General features: G+C 37.2%; 1 protein-coding gene across 4 annotated transcripts in view; it reads left to right on the forward strand.

Annotated features, from left to right (window-relative positions):
• ECPAS (Ecm29 proteasome adaptor and scaffold) overlaps window positions 1-20790 on the forward strand; it is a 134739-nt gene that overhangs the window by 70613 nt on the left and 43336 nt on the right. For all 4 annotated transcript variants that reach the window (XM_058302545.2, XM_004458505.4, XM_058302544.2 and 1 more), the window contains 9 exons: window positions 1411-1530; window positions 5830-5915; window positions 6125-6203; window positions 7982-8031; window positions 9022-9088; window positions 9167-9289; window positions 13768-13871; window positions 19232-19355; window positions 20245-20325. In XM_058302545.2, coding sequence (XP_058158528.1) covers window positions 1411-1530; window positions 5830-5915; window positions 6125-6203; window positions 7982-8031; window positions 9022-9088; window positions 9167-9289; window positions 13768-13871; window positions 19232-19355; window positions 20245-20325 — 834 coding nt within the window. The remainder of the gene's footprint in view (window positions 1-1410; window positions 1531-5829; window positions 5916-6124; window positions 6204-7981; window positions 8032-9021; window positions 9089-9166; window positions 9290-13767; window positions 13872-19231; window positions 19356-20244; window positions 20326-20790) is intronic.

Genomic DNA, 20790 nt, shown 5'->3' on the forward strand with positions numbered 1-20790 from the left:
TCTGCGAAGGCATAGCTTAATACTCAGTTAATTAATTAATTAATTTTAACCATACTAATTTGCATTGATGATTCAGAAGCGGTGGGATTAGTTGCTAGAATCTTAGCATGAATCAAAGCCATGTCACCAGGTGATTCTAGAGCCATTATGTTCTTCACTGTCACTCAGTCACGGTCTAAATAAAAAAAGAAACAGGAGAAAATCCAGCTTCAATTAAGAATATCCTTGATGAAGCAATAAAAATTTACTAATTAAATATTTACTCTGAGTATTGATCTTTTTAATTATTTTATGTGACAAAATAGAAAGCACACACAAAACATTTCTGCATACTGAAGATGATGGTTGCCTTGTGGAACAGCACTTGCATGATTGATTGAGTTGCAAGGTGAACCAAGTGTTTTTTGTTCATGGAACTCCATTTTTACTTGAAGAATAGACAGGCAAATTATTGTTATTGAGACTTGGATATTCAACAGATATTTTCTCTAAATCAAAAAATGAGACTGTTGCTTCAAGAAAAACAACTAATGGTATTTATTGGCAAAGACAAAAGTTGAGCTTTAAAACAAAAATTAGAATTTTGGAAACTTATATTCACCACAGTGAGCTTGACATCTTGATGGTGTTTGTGGACTTTTCTGATGTGATTGGTGATAGTAATGTGATTCTTTTGATGTTGTTGTATAATGAAACATTTATATAACTCAGTGAGCCAATATTTTCCAAATGACCACTGATATTGCAGAATCCTTCAAGGGTAAGTGATCCATTCAAAATACAAGACAGACTAGTGAAGTTTAGTATAACAGAGTATGGAGAAGTTCATTGACATGGTTTCAGTGAACCATAGTTTCAGTTGTACTTAACCTTTAAGAAACTATCATTTTTCAAGTTTGTGTAATAACAAAGAAGAATATCCATAATTACTTGAAAAGGCTAAAATCATCCCTATTTTCCAACCACCTAACTCTGTGAGGTCAGGATTTTTTCACATAACTTCAATCATAACGAATTACAGCGGTCTTCTGTTAAGTCTTCTATTAAGGTAGACATGAAAAAGATATGCATAAAACTAAAACAGTGCCACTCTTCTTGCTTCATTTTTATTTTTATTTTTGGCAATAGTTAATTTTCATAAAATTATTTATGAAAATCTCTAATGGACTTAGTTTTAAAAAATGTGTAAGTAAATATTTTTAAAAATTCTTAGTTTTAATTTCTAATACAGTAAATATCAATGGTATACTGAGACAAATAAAAGCTCTTTGGAGTCTTCAGTAGTTTTTAAGAGTGTGAAAGGATCTTGAAACAAGTTTGAGAACTGCTGAATTAGATGATCTTTCATGATATTTTTCAGTTCCCAATAATTTTGGAATGGTGAGTTGTAACAAAGCATATTTTTGACAGGGAGCAGTTCTGAAGCCAGAGCTGAAAAGGGATCCAGTCAGTACAAGAGTCAAGTTAAAGATCGTTCCTCATCTCCTTCGTTCTAGACAAGCTGCTGAAACGTTCCCAGCTAACATTCAGGTAATTTATAGTTCCAGAGAAAAATGGCCTATATACAGCTTTTATGCCTGCTTAAGTAGGGAGAGAACTGTGTTGATGGATATTCAGGAGGTAGGTTGATGTTTATAACAGGAGTAATGATATTCCATCTTTTTTTCTACTTCCGTTTTAGTTGCAGAACTGTCTTTAAAGAATTTCATTATAGAATTTACACTGCACAATATAGAATATACATGTTTAGATTACCATTCACCCTCAATGTGTTGTGATAATACCTCTAAAATGAGTTTATTTTCCTTATCTTTTTACCAAAAGTGGTACAACCAGAAACTTAGTTACTTAAACAAGGAAACCGAGAGCCATCCTTGAACCCATGTCAAGGCACTGGGCAGATCCTCTTGATTCTGTCTTCATGTCTTCACCTCTCGATGCCTAATGCTGATCATAATTCAGGCTGTCCCTTCTTGTTTGGGGTATTGCTGTAGTCTTCTGTCTTGTCTCCTGCCTGTGTCTACGCTGTTCTCTCTCATACCACCAGAAATATCTTTGTGATTGGAAATCCTTTTACTTTATTTTTGGTGAAGGATGCAGGCCCCTTTATAAAAGCCCTTGGCTTTTTTCCCCAGGTGATCACCAGCTCAGCTCTGGAGGGTGATAGACCTGGGTTTAATTTTACCTTCATTAGTTACACTTTTGACTTAAATAAACCTCAGTCTCTTATCTTTCATTTTCCTAAAAAAAAAATCTGTAAGATGGGCATAATAATAGCACCTACCTCATAGTAATGTTGAAAAGGAATAATGGGATAGTAGATAAAAATGAATAAAATAGGTGTTGCAACTCTGCTGAGGCTCCGGGCCCAGCAGGCTGTGTAGCAGTGCTCTAAAATGTACTCATCAAATGCAGTGAGTGTACCACACTAATGAAAGAAGTTGTTGATGTGGGAGGAGTGGGGATGTGGGGAGTAGGGTATTTGGGAACCTCTTATATTTTTTATTGTAACATTTTGTGTTATTTATGTATGTTTAAAAAAAAAAGATAATAAAAAAAGTATATAGGGAAGCAGATTTGGCCCAACGGATAGGGCGTCTGCCTACCACATGGGAGGTCCAAGGTTCAAACCCAGGGCCTCCTGACCCATGTGATGAGCTGGCCCATGGGCAGTGCTGATGCACACAGGGAGTGCCGTGCCACTCGGGAGTGTCACCCGTGTAGGGGAGCTCCACGTACAAGGAAGTGTGCCCTGTAAGGAGAGCCACCCAGCGTAAAAAAAGTGCAACTTGCCCAGGAATGGCGCTGCACACAAGGAGAGCTGACGCAGCAAGATGATGCAACAAAAAAGAGACAGATTCCAGGTGCTGCTGACAAGAATACAAGCGGGCACAGAAGAACACACCGCAAATGGACACAGAGAGCAGACAGCGAGACAGGGAAGGGGAGAGAAATAAATAAAAAATAAATCTTAAAAAAAAAAATATATATGTATGTGTATGTGTGTGTGTGTATATATATATATAGAAAAAATCAAAGGAAAAATGAATAATGAAAGATAAAACTTAGAAATGAATGGGATGGAAATCATTGGGGTAATGGATATAAAGCTTAGCATAGTAGCTAGCACTCATTCAGTTAAGTTCTCTGTAAATGGTGTAAATGGGAAGCAGTTACTTCCCTTCAGATCTCATCCCTTGTCACCCCCATTCCCTGCACCTTATGCTTCAACAAAGGATTGTAGCTCCTTGAATGTGCTGTTTTCTCATCTCCGTGTCCCCATTCACAATGCCCTTGCTGCCTGGAATGGCTTCCCTCCCCCTTGGAGCCTGTTAAACATCTGCTCAGTGCGCCTCCATCCGAAACGCTCCCATTGCCCGCCTCTCCGCCATTCAGTACCAGAGCGAGCACACTCTGCTTTTTGCTCTCACTGTACACTGGACCCAGACTTTTATCTCAGCATCTCTCTTGAGGCTTATTTGTTTATTTGGCTTCTTCTCCCTTCTAGATAATAAAATCTTTATTCTTGGTGTCACTCCAGTATTTGAAATTTCAGATATTCAGTCTGTGTCTTTATCAACATGGAATTGTCCTATACCTTCTTAGATTTTAGCATCCGAGCACTGTTTCCCAGACAGTGTCTTGATAATATTGGTTCAGAAACTATAGTTGTTGTAGTATTACATTATGTAATAAGCTGTGAGAATTTTGTGACAAAGTATTACAGACTTCATAAAGCTGTACACTTTATATACTTAATTTTTAGTTATTTAGGTGCTTTGAAAATAAGTCCAACTTGAATTGAGCATATTCAAAGGCAAACTCAGTGGTTAAAATGGGAAATTATATGTTGTAAAAATGTAGCCACAATAAAAATAAAAAAGCACAATACAACTGTACAGTATGCAGAATGAACTCTAATGTAAACCATGAATTTTAGTTATAAAATAATATGGCTCTTCAGTTATAACAGATGCAAAATGTTAATAGGGAAAGCTGTATGTGTGTGTGGGAGTTATGGGAACTCTGCACTTGCTGCTTGACTTTTCTGTAACCCGCTCTAAAAAATTAAAAACCCAAAAGATGAACTCATTGTCATCTAAAACATTCTTCCTTTTCTTATATTTCCATTTCTAACCATGGTGTCTTAGTTGCCAGGTCTGCTGTAGCAAAATACCACAATCTGGTTGGCTTAAACAACAGAAATTCATTGACTCGCAGGTTGGAAACTGCAAGTACAAAATCAAGGTATCGGCAGGCCATGCTTTCTCCAAAGCCTATAGCATTCTGGTGGTAGCTTGTTAGCAACCAGTTTCTAGCCCTGTTGCATGGCGAGCTATCTCGTCTCCTCTTATGGCCTGTACTTCTATGTCCAAATTTTCTTTGCTTACAAGGACATCATTTATTCCAGATTAAACCCTGATTGGATTTCATCTCATCTTAATAGGATCTTCAAAGAGCCTGTTTACAAATGAGTTCACACCTACAGGACCAGGGTTTAGGACTTGAACTTGCCTTTGTGCGGGGCATTATTTGACCTACCCAGATGGCATTACCATTCTCCTACATCGTTTGCCTTGCTCCTTCTCCACATGTCTGTTAATCACAGAATCATTTACATGAGCCTCTTCATGATACTAACACTAGGCATATATTACTTCCTATTGAGTGTGAGCATATAAAGCAAATAGCACAATTTTTGGCATAGAATAGGTGCTCCATAAATGTTTTCTTCCCCCACAGAATGTTAACTTTCGAATTAAATACTTTTGTTTCTATCATATTACCATATTATGCTATATAAAGTATTATCAGATTCATTTTCTAAAGTCCGTTCTAAATAATGTAGTATTTGAATTATATCTTGCCCTACATAATTTTTAATGTCTGTACGTCTTAACTTTTCAACAAGACTGAGTAGCTCCCTAACAATGCCTGCCGTTTTATATATCACACAGAATAGTGACAATTACACAGACATAGTCTTGATACTTGTCTGTTTCCAAGCTTACATGTCATTGTTAAATAAGAGCAGAATATTGCAGGTTGTTTTAGGAACCAGAGTATGGAATTTTTGTTTTGTTTATAAATGTGTAAGACTAATCTTTGTTATAAAAATAGGAATATGAGGTGTTTAGATTTCTTTGATTTATTGTTTGAGGTCACTGGATGATCTTTTGCTTTCTAGACACCATATGTAGCATGCTTCTACCCAAACTGTACACTTCTAAAAAACTTGTTATTTTTAAATAATTTCAAACTTATAGGACAGTTGCAAACATAAATAGACCCCATGAAGAAAACTCCAGCTCAGACACCCAGATCCACCAACTTTTTTTTCTTCTTTTTATTGTAGTAACATATATACAACAAAATTTCCCATTTTACAGACTGTATGCTTTTAGAAAGTTTTAGGCTTAGTAGTTTCGAGCAGCTTTTATTATAGTTTGTTTTGCATGACTACATGTAATGAAGACACCTGGTTCCCCTAACTTGATCTTCACTGCTAGTGTCTCCATGTATTAAGGAGTGGCAGAGTGATGTGAATCTGTCTGCTCTCTGCTGCTTCCTTGTAGTAGACCTAGAAGTTTTGCAGATTGCTGCGACCAACCATTGTGTTTGTCGTTGCACAGACTGTTGATTGGAGCTATGATTGGTTTTCTGTGTTAGTTAACTAATAATATTTCCCTGTATTAAAAAGAACTGCGTTTATTCTGAAGAACAAGATGCAGTGCCAAAGGGTCTGCTGTTTAATTCTGACCAACAGTTGAAAAGAGTAAATTGCTATTCTTATTAGTTGGTGTTCTTGACAGTCTTTCTTTCTCTTAGGTGGTATATGATGGACTTTTTGGTGCAAATACAAATTCAAAATTGAGAACATTATCTCTACAGTTTGTGCATCACATTTGCATAACGTAAGTTTTTTGAACTATTTAACTCTGATGTTTTCAAGCTGTTGGAGTGATCAAGTGACAGCTTATTTTAATTTATTTCAGTTATTTTTTCTAATTATTTTAAGTAATCATCTGAAAAGATGTGTACTTATGAGATTTTCTTATCTTACATTAGGAGTAATTTGTTTATGTATGTGTGTGTGTGTTTTTTTTTGTTTTTTTTTTTTAAGCTGTCCAGAAATCAAGATTAAACCATTAGGTCCAATGCTTTTGAATGGCCTCACCAAGCTAATTAATGAATATAAAGAAGTAAGTGACTTGACTTTGAAATTTTGCTAGCATTTTATATGCTAAAGAATTTTTAAAATAATCTTTCTGGTCTACATGTTAATTTAGTTAAAACGTTTGCCGTTATTCATCATTTCTTAACATTTTGACTTGAAGTGGTGCAGATTTCTGAAATTATTGCCATCTTTTGTTTATTTTAGAAATGTGTTAAAAACTTCTCTGAAGTTCTTGAGATGTATTATCACTTCTTTAAATTTTTTAAAAAGTTCATTTAATGCTATTTCTAGGCACTGTACAAATATGGATTAAATTAGTTAAAATTTATTTTATGAGTTATTTCCATGTAGGACCATTTAGATTTGTCTTACAAATCCAGTTGTGAAACACTGTTAATTCTTAGTGACTGAGATTTACTGATAATCAAAATTCTTTCAAAACATGCATTCAGTAAATTTTTGATTTCTTAAGCTAAGTGGGATGAGGAATCCTTGGTTTGTAGATTTTTAAATCCTGTTTTTCCTAGCTGTATCTCTCTTACCAGCCCAAGTATTTCAGGGGAATTTGTATGGTTTTGAGAACTCTAGTTAGCATTATTTTCCTTAAGTCTTAGCTAAACATGAATGCATGTTTGCTATAGTGTAGTGATCAAGAGTCTACCCTTTCTAATTAAGTTGAGTCCGGTGTTCTTCTCTGGTGAGTTACTTTAATTCTTTGGAACTCTGTTCCTTAATTGAAAAACAAAAATAATAACGCCCATATAATAGGATTACTCTGAGGATTAAATGAGATAATGCACATAAAATTTTCAGCACAGTGAAGGCAAAGTTAGTAGATATTGTCAGTAAAAAGCGGTTCATTACTTGTGCAGCTGTGCTTTGGGGATATTTTTAGGCTTGGCTCTTCTTTCTTTCTCCTATTGAATAGTGCTTATATGGTTTTTAAGGCTTAGAGAACCATTCAGTTTATGTTGATGGCACAGATAGTTGGATATTTTGGAGTGACTTGCAGAAATAAAAATGCTTTTGAGTTTTCTGGGAGAAAATATATTTAAAAATATAGAGAGGCTAGATAAACCACAGGGCGTGATTTCCTCACTTCCAAATGACGTGTGTTTTCCCAGTGGATAAATCCACAAGAGTGTCTATTTAAGTGTAGAAGGTTAGGCCCACCTTAAATGTAAAAACTTCAATGGAGAGTAGTTTGTTACTGTCTCCTAGTAATTGATCAGACTATTGGTATTCATAAAACTAGTTCATTTTATCTGTATCTCGAGGAAGGAACTTCAATAATTAATTTGATGATTGTGTGACCCTTTTAATTTTCTTACTGTTGAAGACACAAGGGAAAACTGCTTATTACAGTGCAGATTTTTCAGATATGCACCACAGTTCTGCAACTAGGGGTAAGAGAGGGAGGATCCTAGTCTGTTGGAACCACTGGTTTATTTTTTAATAAAACTAATCTCTTTTCCAAGTGTGTTAAAGATAAATTTTGGCATTGCAGGTTACATAGTGTTGAAATATCCTGCAGTTAACAGCAGCTAAGAGAAACCTTTCTTTTCACATGAGGTGGGGATGTGAGGTTTGTTTTATTTTTCTTTTAGGAGTGTGATGGAATTGGGGCTTGAACATTTTGCATTTTCTTGTTCTTCTGAAGCTAATGTGTATTTAGGCAGAATGAGATGTGGGCTTAAAAAGGAGTAAAATTATGCATGTAATTGCAGCAAAAAGGTTTTGCTGTTTACTGTGTTTTTTTTGTTTTGTCTTTTTTGTTGTTGTTCTTTCTTTTTTGATTTCAAGGACCCTAAACTACTGTCAATGGCATATTCAGCTGTTGGAAAACTCTCCAGGTGAGTAAACAGTTTTTCAGTGAGAGCAATCTCTACATATCTAAGAAAAATTACATGGCATTTAATAATGGATGGAAAATAAATTTGTTGTGATTGTGAAAGGAAATGTGTTTTGTGGCTGTGGGTTGTTTAGAAAGGAAGGAAAAATATGAGGCATTTTAATTTATACTTGCAAATATATTATTATACTAGTTTTGAAATAAGAGTTTGAACTGGCTTTTGTTGTAGTTGGTTATATTTTTAATACTCTAGATATACTTGATTTTAAGTGTTTCTGTTGCCACTTAGTAGTAATTTTTATAATCTCAGTAATAGATTTTCCAGTGATCCTCCTTTCTGATGACATTTATATTATGATTCCAGGTGGCCTTGCTTCCAAAGATAGGCTTTTTTCCCCCCATTCTGCTCAGTATGTTTTCCTCATCCCATTTCTTCCTGGTATCGTCTTTTTTCAGTCTATTTCAGAGCAGGGAGATAGAGGTGACACATTCTCAGTGGTGGCACTATGTGCAACTTTGCCCCCAGCGCAGGTTCAGCATTGGCCTGTGCATGCCAGATCTTACCCTTCATTATTGTGTGGCAAGCCAAAGCTTTGGGGTCTGAGAAAAGAGCCACCTCAGACCACCAATAAAGTGCATGGTTGCCAGCAGATCTTGTCTTTGGTCTTACGGCATGCAGTAACAAAGTCCCTTATCATGGTAGCCTTTAGTTTTAAATAGTAACTTGGTCTTAATTATCTATTTTCTTTATGTTAAAATCAGAAATGTTAACTGAATGCATGGAAAATTAAAGAGGAAATATCTGGCTAATATATTAACCAAGTATTACTTGGATCAGACAGTTGAAGACATTAGATATTTACTTTTAAACTTGTGTTCAGAGATGAAATTGGAAGTTCAGGAAAGTTGTGTTGAGCTTCATTTTCTCCCTTGTTTTTATCTCATAGAAAATTTTGATAGTAATGATGGTGGGTCTTATATTCTTTTACAGTCGAATGCCCCATTTATTCACTAAGGATATAGCTCTTGTGCAGCAGCTTTTTGAAGCCCTGTGCAAGGTAGGCAAATGCTTTCTGTTTGGCTGCTTACCTGGAAACCCAATGGGTGTGGAAACATGATTTTTATCTTCTTTGCAGGAAGAGCCTGAGACTCGACTTGCTATTCAAGAAGCATTGTCTATGATGGTTGGAGCTTATAGCACTTTAGAAGGAGCACAGCGAACTCTCATGGAGGCACTTGTGGCTTCATACTTAATAAAGGTAGAACTAACTATGTAAACAATGATGGCTAGTGTGGTATCCAAATTTTTCATGTTTAAGAAACAAATTTTGAATTGCATTCCCCTTTACCTATTATGATAATTGAAAGGAACTTTTGTTCTTGCTTGGACTGTGATTTTTGATCTCATTTTAATTCTTTGTGATGAATGATTTTAATGGTGGAGAAATGGTAGTATTCACAGTGATGGGCACTTAGGTTTTTAAAAACGTTCTTTGTGGGAAACTATTCTTAATGTCATGGATGGCCTCCAAATTGCAGTTCTTTGTCTTCTTAAATGGTAACTGTGCCCTAGAGTCCATTGTGGTAGACTTCTGTATAGATAGACTAATTCTGTTACATCAAATGAATCTATAGGAAGTATACCAGTACTGTCATACATACCATTCTTTCTTCAGTCACCCCCTTTTTTATAATATAGATATATTTTTTTATTACAGAAGTTGTGAGCTTACAAAACAATCATGCATAATGTGTAGAATTCCTATATATCACCCTTCCACCAACACCTCGCTTTGTTGTGGAACATTTCTTCCTTATTATGAAAGAACATTATCAAAATATTACCACTAAGTGTGTTTCACAGCATACATTTGGTGTATTTTTTCCATAACCCACCTTCTTATTAACACCATGTATTAGTATTGTACATTTGTTAGAGTTCATGAGAGAGAGCTCTCATATTTGTATTGTTAACCACAGTCCATCTTCTGCCACATGGTTCACTGTGTTATACAGACGCAGACCCTTGTACATTCTATCCAAAGTGCATGCTCAGTGGCTCTCACTTTTGTCACAGAGTTGTACAGTCATTGCCTCAGTAAATTTTTGGATGTTTTCCTTAGTCCAAAAGAAAAAAATCCCATTACCTGTCATTGTTCCCTCCCCCCATTATTGACGCTTAGCATTGATATAGTTCTGTCTTTGACAACAATGCGAGAATTTTACAGGGGAGCAGATGTAACTCTGTTGATTGAGTTTCTGCTTCCCATGTATGAGGTACCCGGTTCAATCCCCAGTACCTCCTAAAAACAAATGAAAACACCAGCTCTCACCGGGAATCGATGTAGCTTTAGTGACTGAGCACCTGCTTCCCATATACAAGGTCTTAAGTTCTATCCCCAGTACCTCCTAAAAAATATATATATATGTATATGTTACAATATTGCAGTTAACTATAGTCCAAAAGTTACATTACTTGTATTTTTCCCATGTATCACCATATTACCACCTTGTAATAGTGATATATATTTGTTCTGGTTCATAGAAGAACATTCTTGCATTTGTATTATTAACCACAATCCTCCTCCACTACTGGGTTCACTATGTTATCCTTGTATTTGTTTTTCTTGGGAGTTTGTTGGAGAATCTTGAATATCTATATGTTAACACACATATATAGACATATGTATAATTAACATGTAATATATATATTAATATTTTAATTACATATAAATGATTGAAAATTTCTGTTAACGACATTCACATATGTAATTCAGTGCTATTAATTATACTCACAATAATGTGCTACCATTCCTGTGCTCCATTTTTGGTAGTAGGAAAAGAGGGATATCAAGAGGGAATGATCCCAAAAAGTATTGATGAAATTAATATAAATCGTGCCCAACTGAAATTTGGCTGACATGATTTAATACATTTATAGTGAAGAAGTTATTAATGGTTCAGAAGGATATTTGATTTCCATTGAAATATGGAAGGATTAAATCAAACAATTATATACATGCTGAATGGTTACTATATGAGAGTCTCATTGTCAGATGCTATTGGTATGTAGTACACCTGGTTCGTGGTCATGTCATTCTGATTATATCCAAAGTGTAGTAGGCTTATTTGGAAGCTCGTTAGTAGAGAGTACTTGAAACCTCTCTATGTAACCTTACATCATATCAGTGAACCAGAGATGCCCCTATGTATTATTGGCCTCTATGTATATTGTTTACTTTTTTATAGCAGGCTACAATCATTAGCCCAAAGCTCGCTGGCGCCAAACTCAAATCCTTACACATCCAATTCCTTAAAAAATGGCCCAAATAAGCATATATCTAGCCATTTAGAGGCTGCTTTGCATACCCTATGAAGCTGTACCCACCATCTGCTAGCCATAGATAAAACTAACCCAAGGGTGAGAAGACCCCACACCTCTGCTGTCCTTTGGAGCTCTCTGACCCAGAGACTCTTCACGGGGCTGCTGAGCAGCATCACCTTCACCTAGACACACAAGCCCCTTCTCGGATTCCTTTCTCTCCTGGGAGTTCCTTTCCCTGCTCCCCTTCTGGCCTGCCCCTGGGAGAGACTTCCCCTCTCACGCAGACCTGCCCAGGTGCTGTCTAAAGTTGTGCGTGCTACTGCCATCTCCTGGTCATGTCTTTTCATTGATTGACCTGGAAATTGGTGAACTTACTGCACCTTATGAGGGAATTTGATGCTGTATTGAATGCACAAAAAACTACTGACTGGGAAGTGGATGTGGCTCAAGCAATTGGGCTCCTGTCTTCCATATAGGAGGTCCAGGGTTTGATACCCAGGGCCTCCTGGTGAAGGCAAGGGGCCCGTGTGGTGAGCTGGCCCACGCAGAGTGCTGCCCTGTGGAGGAGTGCTGGCCCATGCAGAGAGCTGGATCAGCAAGATGATGCAACAAAAAGAGACACAGAGGAGACATAATAAAGAGACGCAGCAGACCAGGGAGCTGAGGTGGCACACGAGAACGATCACCTCTCCCATTCCAGAAGGTCCCAGGATTGGTTCCTGGAGCCGCCTAATGAGCATACAAGCAGACACAGAAGAACACACAGTGAATGGATACAGAGAGACAATAGGGGGAGGGGGAATATAAATAAATAAATGAATAAATCTTAAAAAAAAAAAAGGCTACTGACTGTGTCAGCTTCTAGAGTATGGCTATATTGTTTGTCTTTTTTGAGAAACTGGGGGCCAGGGATTGAACCTGGGGCCTCATATGTGGGAAGATGGTGCTCAACCCTGAGCCACATTGACTCCCTTGATTGTTTTTTTTTGTTGTTTTTTTGCTTGTTGTGTTTTTGTTGTTGTTGTTGTTTTTAGGGGACCCTGGGAACCAAACCCGGGACCTTCCGTGTGTGAAGCAGTGCTCAAGTGCTTGAACCACATCTGTTCCCTGGCTTTCATTTTCGAGGGTGCAGAACAAATAATATAACAGTATTACCAAGCTGAAGCTAATTTCTTGTCTTTACCCCAGAGTGCAACCAAATTCCACACTAAATTGTGAATTTAGACTGGTCCTTATTGCTTATTAATGGTAGCTCAGGGAATGCTAAATATGAAGAACACCAGAATAAGTGGTACAATCTATATATTTCTTAGTATGTCTTTCATTTCACTTATGTTTGTGGCTGGACTTTGGGGGAATGTGCATGAGAATAAAACTTGAGGATCAATAGCTACTAAATTTGCCTTTCTGGTTATACAGTGTATCTACTGATTGTTAATTTATTTAAGTTAATTGGTATGTTTATGTAGTTGAAACTTTGCTTTGGAGTCAGTTTTAACTGTAGAACAAGTCTAAAAAAGTTGGATATTTTGCTTCAAATTTGAAGGGATTTCAAGTAACTTGTTTGTGTTCCCTGCAAAATACCTTGAGGTGAAATTCATTTCATCAGTGTGACTCAAGGTTTGGGTGTTTGGGGAAGCAGGTGGTGGCTGGAGGGAGTGGGAGTGGAGAAACCGTGAAATTGTCTTGAATCATACCGATCCCATGTTTTGGGCTAAGTATAAACTTGTACTTTTTTTTTTTTCAGTCAAATAACTTTGTGATATTTATATTCCATTGCACAGGTATAGGTTATACAAATTAGTAACACAAGTAGTTTTTTTTTTTTTTGGTACAAACAGCAGATTTATTCTCTGATAATATAGATGACAGGGGACAGACCACTGGGTGGATATTTACCAGAAGCAAATTTCTCCTTAAGGAATTCTCTCGTAAGAATTATCCCAGAAATTCAGTAGCCTGACCAGCACATTTCTCATCCTCAGTAGCTACTTGTTAAATTTTATTTTTAAAGATGCTTTAAATTACATAAATGTTACATCAAAAGTATAGGGGATTCCCATATACCACACCACACCACATCCCCCACCCCAGCATGTACTTTTATTAAGGGAGATTCTCTTTGTTGGCCTTTTTGGGTCATTTTCCTTTACTCGGAAGATCCTTTAGATTGTTAAAGTGCTTTGTGCGTAATAATACTATCCAAAATTACAATGTGATTGGTGTCTCTGATTAAAGATCTTGACCAAATGATTTATCTTGATTTTATTGATTTATATGTATTATTTATTGAGATTTCAATCGTTTACAGTGATGATGGTCTTGACTGTAATGACTTGCTGGTAATTGATTTCTTTTGTTTTTTGTCTATGTTTGTTTGTGTGTGTGTGCACGCCTGTATGTGTCAAACAGCCTGAAGTTCAAGTTCGGCAGGTGGCTGTGAAATTTGCAAGCACGGTGTTTCCCTCAGATCATATACCTTCCAGATATTTACTCTTACTAGCTGCAGGAGATCCGTAAGTTTCCAAAGGTGTTAATTTGAATTTGGGTTCATTTTAAATTTACATGAAAATTGCAAAGTTTTGAGCAGTTTATAATGTTGGTCTATGGAATTTAGAAGTGATTTATTAAACAATTTAAAAAATATGGCCCTTGGAATCATACAGATCTATAGTGATATGCCTATATTTTAAAGTAATATAGATATTATATGTATATGTCTGTTATATATATATTACATGTATATCTATATAATAATAACAATAGATAATATACAGAAATGCTCGTGAATTGGTCAAGTGCAAATAAAGCAAATTTTATGATTACATTATCTGTAAAAAGCAAGCCTTCAGCCCCAGCTTCCTACTGACTGCAGGTAGAGAATTAGTTTAAAATTCTCATTTTGTAGGACTCCCTTCAAGCTCATTTACCACAATATTCTAACAAAAGCTCATGTACACCGACCCCACCCCCGAAAAAAAAGCAAGCCCTATGTAAGGACAAAAAAAAAAAGATAATAATTTTGATCTCATAATTATGAAATCATACAACATTTCTCTCAGCATGTCTTCAAGTTTCATCCATGTTGTGTATAACTGAGCTTCATTTTCATGGTGGAATAACGGCTAATGAAGTTGAGCATATTTTCATGTGCTTATTGGCCATTTGTATATGTTTAGAGAAATGTCTCAAGTCTTTTGCCCATTTGAAAATTTGGGTTGTCTTTTGTTGAGTTGTAGGATTTCTTTGATTATTCTGGAAATTAAACTCCTATCAGACATGTGGGTTCCAAATATTTTCTCCTATTCTATAGATTGTCTTTTTCTTTCATGATAAAGTCCTTTGCACAAAGTTTTAAAATTTCTGGTGAAATCACATTTATTTATTTTTTGTTGTTCATACTTTTGGTGTAAAGTCTTAAGAATCCACTGCATAGTACAGGGCTCTGAAGTTGCTTCCTTATGTTTTCTTCTTGGAGTTATATAGTTTTGATTCTTGTATTTGAGTCTTTGAATTAATTTTTTTGTGTGGTTTTAGATAGAGGTCCACCTTCATTGTTTTGCATATGGGTATCCAGTTTTCCCAGCACCATTTGTTGAAGAGACTATTCCTCCCCAACTGTACTATCTTTGCCCTCTTACCAAAAAAAAAAAAAAAGAAGAAAACGGTTGGCAAGGGAGGGAAGGAAGGAGGGAGGAAAAGACATCAATTGGCCATAGATGTGAAGATGTATTTTGAACTCTAAATTTGATTCCATTGGTCTATATGTCTGTCCTTGTGCTACTTCCATGCTGCTTTGATTACTTGATTTTGAATACTTTGATCTTAATCTGTGGAATGCTTTATATAATGTTAAGTCATTTGTGCATTTAATATTTTAGAGTTTTTTTCTTTTTGTTATCAGGGATAGCTTAACCTTGAAAATAATTGGGAAACTTTTCAGCATTCATGCTCATGAAGTGTATAAACATGTAGGAATTACACTTCCTTTGGTTTCAATTCCTTGACCATAAACTTTTTGAAAAAAAAAAGACACTTCATTTTGAAATAATTTCAAACTTACAGGATAATTGCAAAAATAATACAGACCCCATACAGAGAAGTCCAACATACCCCATCCCCACCCTAGATACCCAGATTCACCTGTTTTAAGATTTTCTTACCTTTGCTGCATCATTCTATCTTCTATCTTATCTACTTTCTGAACCTTTAAAAGCAGGTTATACACATCATAATCTTGAACACATAATATTTCCATGCACATTTCCTACCAACAAGGATGTTCACTGTTTACTTATGTACTCACCTTAATTAGGTGCAGTTATCAAGTTTATTAAATTTTATAATGATAGAAAATTTACATACTATATTCCAGTTTTTCCTTCTGTCCCAGTAATGTCCTTTTAAGCCTTTTCTTCTCTATCCTTAGAGCCCATCCAGTAATGTGAATTGCATTTAATTGTCACTATCTCTTAAGTTTCTCTTTCTTTTTTTAATTGTGGAAAAATAATTACAACATAAGTTTTTCCCAGCTTCTCCTGTCATACCATTCAGTGGGAATAATCACGTTCATAATGTTGTAGTTTCCTCAACACCATCCATTAGTAGAACTTCCTCTCTGCTCCTGTATTTCTCTCTCCATATGTATCCCATGTATAAAGGACTCCAGTAAGAGGGCAGGCCTTCCTGAAGTAACCTCATCAAAGGGCCCACCTCTAATAGGTTTATACCTGCAGGAATGGATTAGCTTTAAGAACCTGGTCTTTTGAGGGTTCATACAGTCTCAAACTACAACAGGACCAACTTTTTTTTTTCCAAGTCTTTGTGTAGAATGTCTGAGTTCTGATCATCATCAATGGTTTCTAATGCTTTAATCTTTTTCCTGGGCCATTGCTTCCTTTTTTTTTGTATGTTTTGTAATCTTGATATTTTATCAAAATACTGATATTTTAATGTGGTATTACTGGAATTTAGAATTTACACTCTAAAGTATTGTTCCCTTAACTTTGTATATAGGTAGTGGTAAGGCAGAGCTTTCCTTGAATGCTAGGAGCTAACTAAAAATAAATAAGTAAGTAAGGGTAAAAGCAGACAACTTTCCCAGTCTTTGTTGAGCACTCTTCTTCAGAGCTTATCCATACGATGACCTTAGAGAATAGTTACAGGCCAAAGCATAGGGACTTCCCTCGTCCATTTTGTGCAGGCATCTTATGAGTCTTGAGCATACTCATCTGGCCCTAGGAATTCCCATTTCATGGTTCTGAATATTGCCTCTTCATAGGAAACTTTCCTCATGTTCCTGGGCACTGCATTCTGTGTCCTACAGCCAGCACTCCTTTGCCCCAGGCAGCCACTTGACTGTCCTCCCACAGCCTTCTGTAGGAGAGCTCTGTGAACTGCCTTCTCTACACACAGGGAAGTTTTTGTGGGTAGTGAGTTCTTCAGGCCACCACCAGACAGATGGGCCGGACATCCATGTCCCCATTATGTGTACAAGGGTTACTCTGCACCCTTCAGAACCTGGCCCAGGGATCAGCACTGGGAACATGAGCCAGCTCTGCGCTGAGCTGGTGAGGGAACGGAGAGGCACTAGTCAGAGTGCCAGGAGATCTTACCACTTTCAAATGGCCTTTTTCCTGGTTTGGTGCTTTCCTTCCTACTGCAGTCTTTTTTAAGATTTATTTTATTTATTTCTTTCCCCTCCCTCCATTGTTTGCTCTCTCTGTCCATTTGCTGTGTGTTCTTGTGTCCGCTTGCATTCTTGTCAGGCGGCACTGGCCATCTGTGTCTCTTTTTGTGGCATCATCTTGCTGCATCAGCTCTGTGTGTGTGTGGTGCGACTCCTGGGCAGGCTGTGCTTTTTTTGCGCAGGGCAACTCTCCTTGTGGGGCACGCTCCTTGTGTGTGGGGCACCCCTATGTGGGTGGCACCCCTGCATGGCACGGCACTCCTTGCATGTGGAGCACTGCATGTGGGCCAGCTTACCACATGGGCCAGGAGGCCCTAGGTATTGAACCCTGGACATTCTATATGGAAGGTGGATGCTTTATCAGTTGAGCCACATCCTCTTCCTTCTTACTACAGTCTTTTAGTAGTTTCCTGGATTTTGACAAAGATGTTTCTGCCAGTTTCTTGCTGACTGTTGAAAGCTTGTATAGGGGGACAGAGCCCTGAAACATTCCCTCTGCCATCTTGATTGGTGCCCACCCATAAACTTAAAAAATTTTTTTGTGTTTTAAGGAGGTACTGGGACCTCACACATGGGAAGCAGGTGCTCAACAGCTTGAGCTACCTCCTTTCCCCATAAGCTTTTTTTTTTTTAAAGATCTATCTCTCCCCCCTCACCCCAGTTGTCTGTTCTCTGTGTGTATTTGCTGCTTCATCTTTGTCCGCTTCTGTTGTTGTCAGTGGCACAGGAATCTGTGTTTCTTTTTCTTTTTGTTGCGTCATCTTGTTGTGTCAGCTCTTCATGTGGGTGGTGCCATTCCTGGGCAGGCTGCACTTTCTTTCGTGCTGGCAGCTCTCCTTATGGAGCACACTCCTTGTGCGTGGGGCTCCCCTACATGGGGGACACCCCTGCATGGCACAGCACTCCGTGCACGCATCAGCACTGCGCATGGGCCAGCTCCACACGGGCCAAGGAGGCCCAGGGTTTGAACCGTGGACCTCCCATGTGGTAGATGGACACCCAAACCACTGGGCCATGTCCGCCGCCCCCATAAGCTTTTACGGTCATTTTTTCATGGGTAATTCCTTGATAACCTACAGTATTCTAATTGGCCTTTGTGTACTTGATGACATTTTTTTTTTCCTACAAATTTTATGTATTTTGCTATGATTTTTTGGTTGGTGTTATGAATTGGTTATCACAGTTTGTTGCCAAGACCTGGTGATTTGACTTCTGATCTTGATTTCCTCTTCTCCTTCAGCAGCATCTAGGTTTGGTGAAAGTGACTTTGGGCTTGCTAATCTTGATTCTGGCACTCTTCTTCTTTTCCCTTTTATGTTAGGCTCCCAACCACAGGCCAGAGGTGCCAGGGCTCTGCATTTGAGACATACTTCATGCTAGAGCCAGGATTTAAACCTAGCCAATTAGACTTCGAGGCAAAGCTCTTAACCACTATTAATCTTGTCTCTAAGTGCTGAAATTATTTTTATTTAAAGAATAAAAACAAAAGCAGAACTGATACAACAGTTTCCTTCTTCAGTTTAACTGTTCAGATCAAATTAAAATCCTTTGACAATGTGAGACTTTTTGTATTTTCTTTCTTTTGAGTTTTTTTTCTGGTGTTAAGGAAACTATAAAAACAATTCAGAAGCAAGTAAGTACTTAAAAGGACCTTTACATAGTACTTGGATAAGACTGTGGCCAAAGTCAGTCTCTAGATGGTCTGAACTTGGTTGGATTTTTACATTTTTACATATTGTTACAGTATCAGTTACCATTGTGAGAACTGTAGTACTATAGCTAGAGGGCTAGATGTTTGGGTGATGTCTGCAGACCACTGGACAGCCAATGAAATTTATTTAAGAATTATGTATGCAAAATATTTTGGAGTTGCCTCTAACAAGGGTGAAACACACATATATAGATATTTACATAATGAATTACAGTAGCCTGTCTTGTTCCTCCCCTCTCCCCATCCATGGGTAAAAATCAAGTATGCAAGCTGAATGACTCCAAATCTTGTGAAAGTTCCAAAAAAAGGTCATTTTTGATCATGTATTTTATTGACTGTTTGCTTAAATAGCATACCATATATTTAGGACATAATATCAATACACCAGCTGCCAAATAAATTTCTGTTCTTATTCTCAAATGTTCATTTTCCAATTAGTTAAATTTATTTTTTATTCTCACTTGTCTTTCTAAAAGACGAGAAGAAGTTCATGGAGAAGCACAACGAGTATTAAGGTGCCTTCCTGGTAGAAACAGAAAAGAAAATGCTTCTAAGCAGATGCCTTCTTTCCCAGAAATGGTATATTATATCCAAGAGAAGGTATGGAATTTAACTTTAGATGATTACTTTGAGACATACAATGGATAATGAAAATAAAGATAAATGTTTTAAGTGACTTACATTAAAAATGTAACCACTAACTGTCTGTTGACTAGTAGTGACATTTCTAACAATGTTAATGTTTACAATAAAAGGGAGGTTGAAAATGAGGAGAAAAATGTAATTTTCAAATGTGAATGATCTGTTTTGTCCCAGTGCAGATTACTTACAATTCCCATTGTGCTTTTCGGTGATTGGGCTGTGGTTATAATTTTTTCTATTTTGGGGAAGCATAAGTTTAGGGATGGTTCAGGAGCTGTTCATATTTCTTTACCAGTGAATTGGAATGTTGGCAGTAATGACCCCAGGCCGACTCTGTGTCCCACTTTTTCCATCAGTGTTTCTTTGAATGTGCTGGAGGGTACTTCACTGCCTTCTGCCTCTGTTGGTGGTCTTAGCTTTTTGCTCGTTAGGCACCCCTGGGAAGTTGGAAGTCAGTATGTGGCAACATGATTCTCTTCTCCGCAGCACAGGTATATTTGGGGGTTAGAAGATATTTCTGTGCTCATACTTTCCCTTTACCCTCCTATTAATGAAAATAACTGACTGCAAGGGCCTGGGGTGACTGTCAGTAGATGCTGGGGTGAGTTTATATTCTTTAAAACAAGCCAGTTAAAGGCATGGGCAGGAGGGCTAGGGAGAACGCGACACATCTGTCATTTACGGTTTGAGGGACACAAACAATCAGCACGATTCCTGGGGAAATGTTTTGCGTAGAAGAAAAGCAAACCTTAACCATCATGTAGCAAGAAATATAGTTAATTTTGAGTCACGAAGGGCACATGTGTCCTATTTTCAGCAAAGTTTATTTGGGGCTTGTTTTTATTAGGCTTCCCATCGAATGAAAACACCAGCCAAGTACATGACCGGGACTACCGTCCTCCCATTTAACCCAGCAGCCTTTGGAGAGGTGGGACTTCCATTTGTTTCTATTTTGCTCTGAAAGATAATGCTATATGCAAAGAGATATCTGTAAATTTTTGTGTGTGTTCTAGATCATCCACATTGTGGTGTCATTGTTCTTTACTGACTGTATAAAACAACAGTGTTTGGTAATTGGTATTATTTTAACTCATAATGCAGTCTACAAAAGTAAGTTTATATCAGTGAAACTAATAGATTCTAGTGGAAATGTTCATCTTTCTCTTTGTGAAAGACCTGGAGGCTGTGCATTGGTTACTGTTGGGATTTTAAAGCAATTGAGATTGGAACTGTAAAGCCATCATTGTTGGTTGTTGTGGGTTATCTAATTTTAAAGGTGGAGAGGATTAATTTATCACATTTACTAAGGAAAGTTCTATTTTTTAGATCATTGATGTGTACTAATTAAATACAAGAGAAAATCTTGTTCAGAGTGAGTAAAAATACAGCTATT

This window comes from Dasypus novemcinctus, chromosome 8 (assembly GCF_030445035.2).
Source record: "Dasypus novemcinctus isolate mDasNov1 chromosome 8, mDasNov1.1.hap2, whole genome shotgun sequence".
Classification (NCBI taxonomy): Eukaryota; Metazoa; Chordata; class Mammalia; order Cingulata; family Dasypodidae; genus Dasypus; species Dasypus novemcinctus.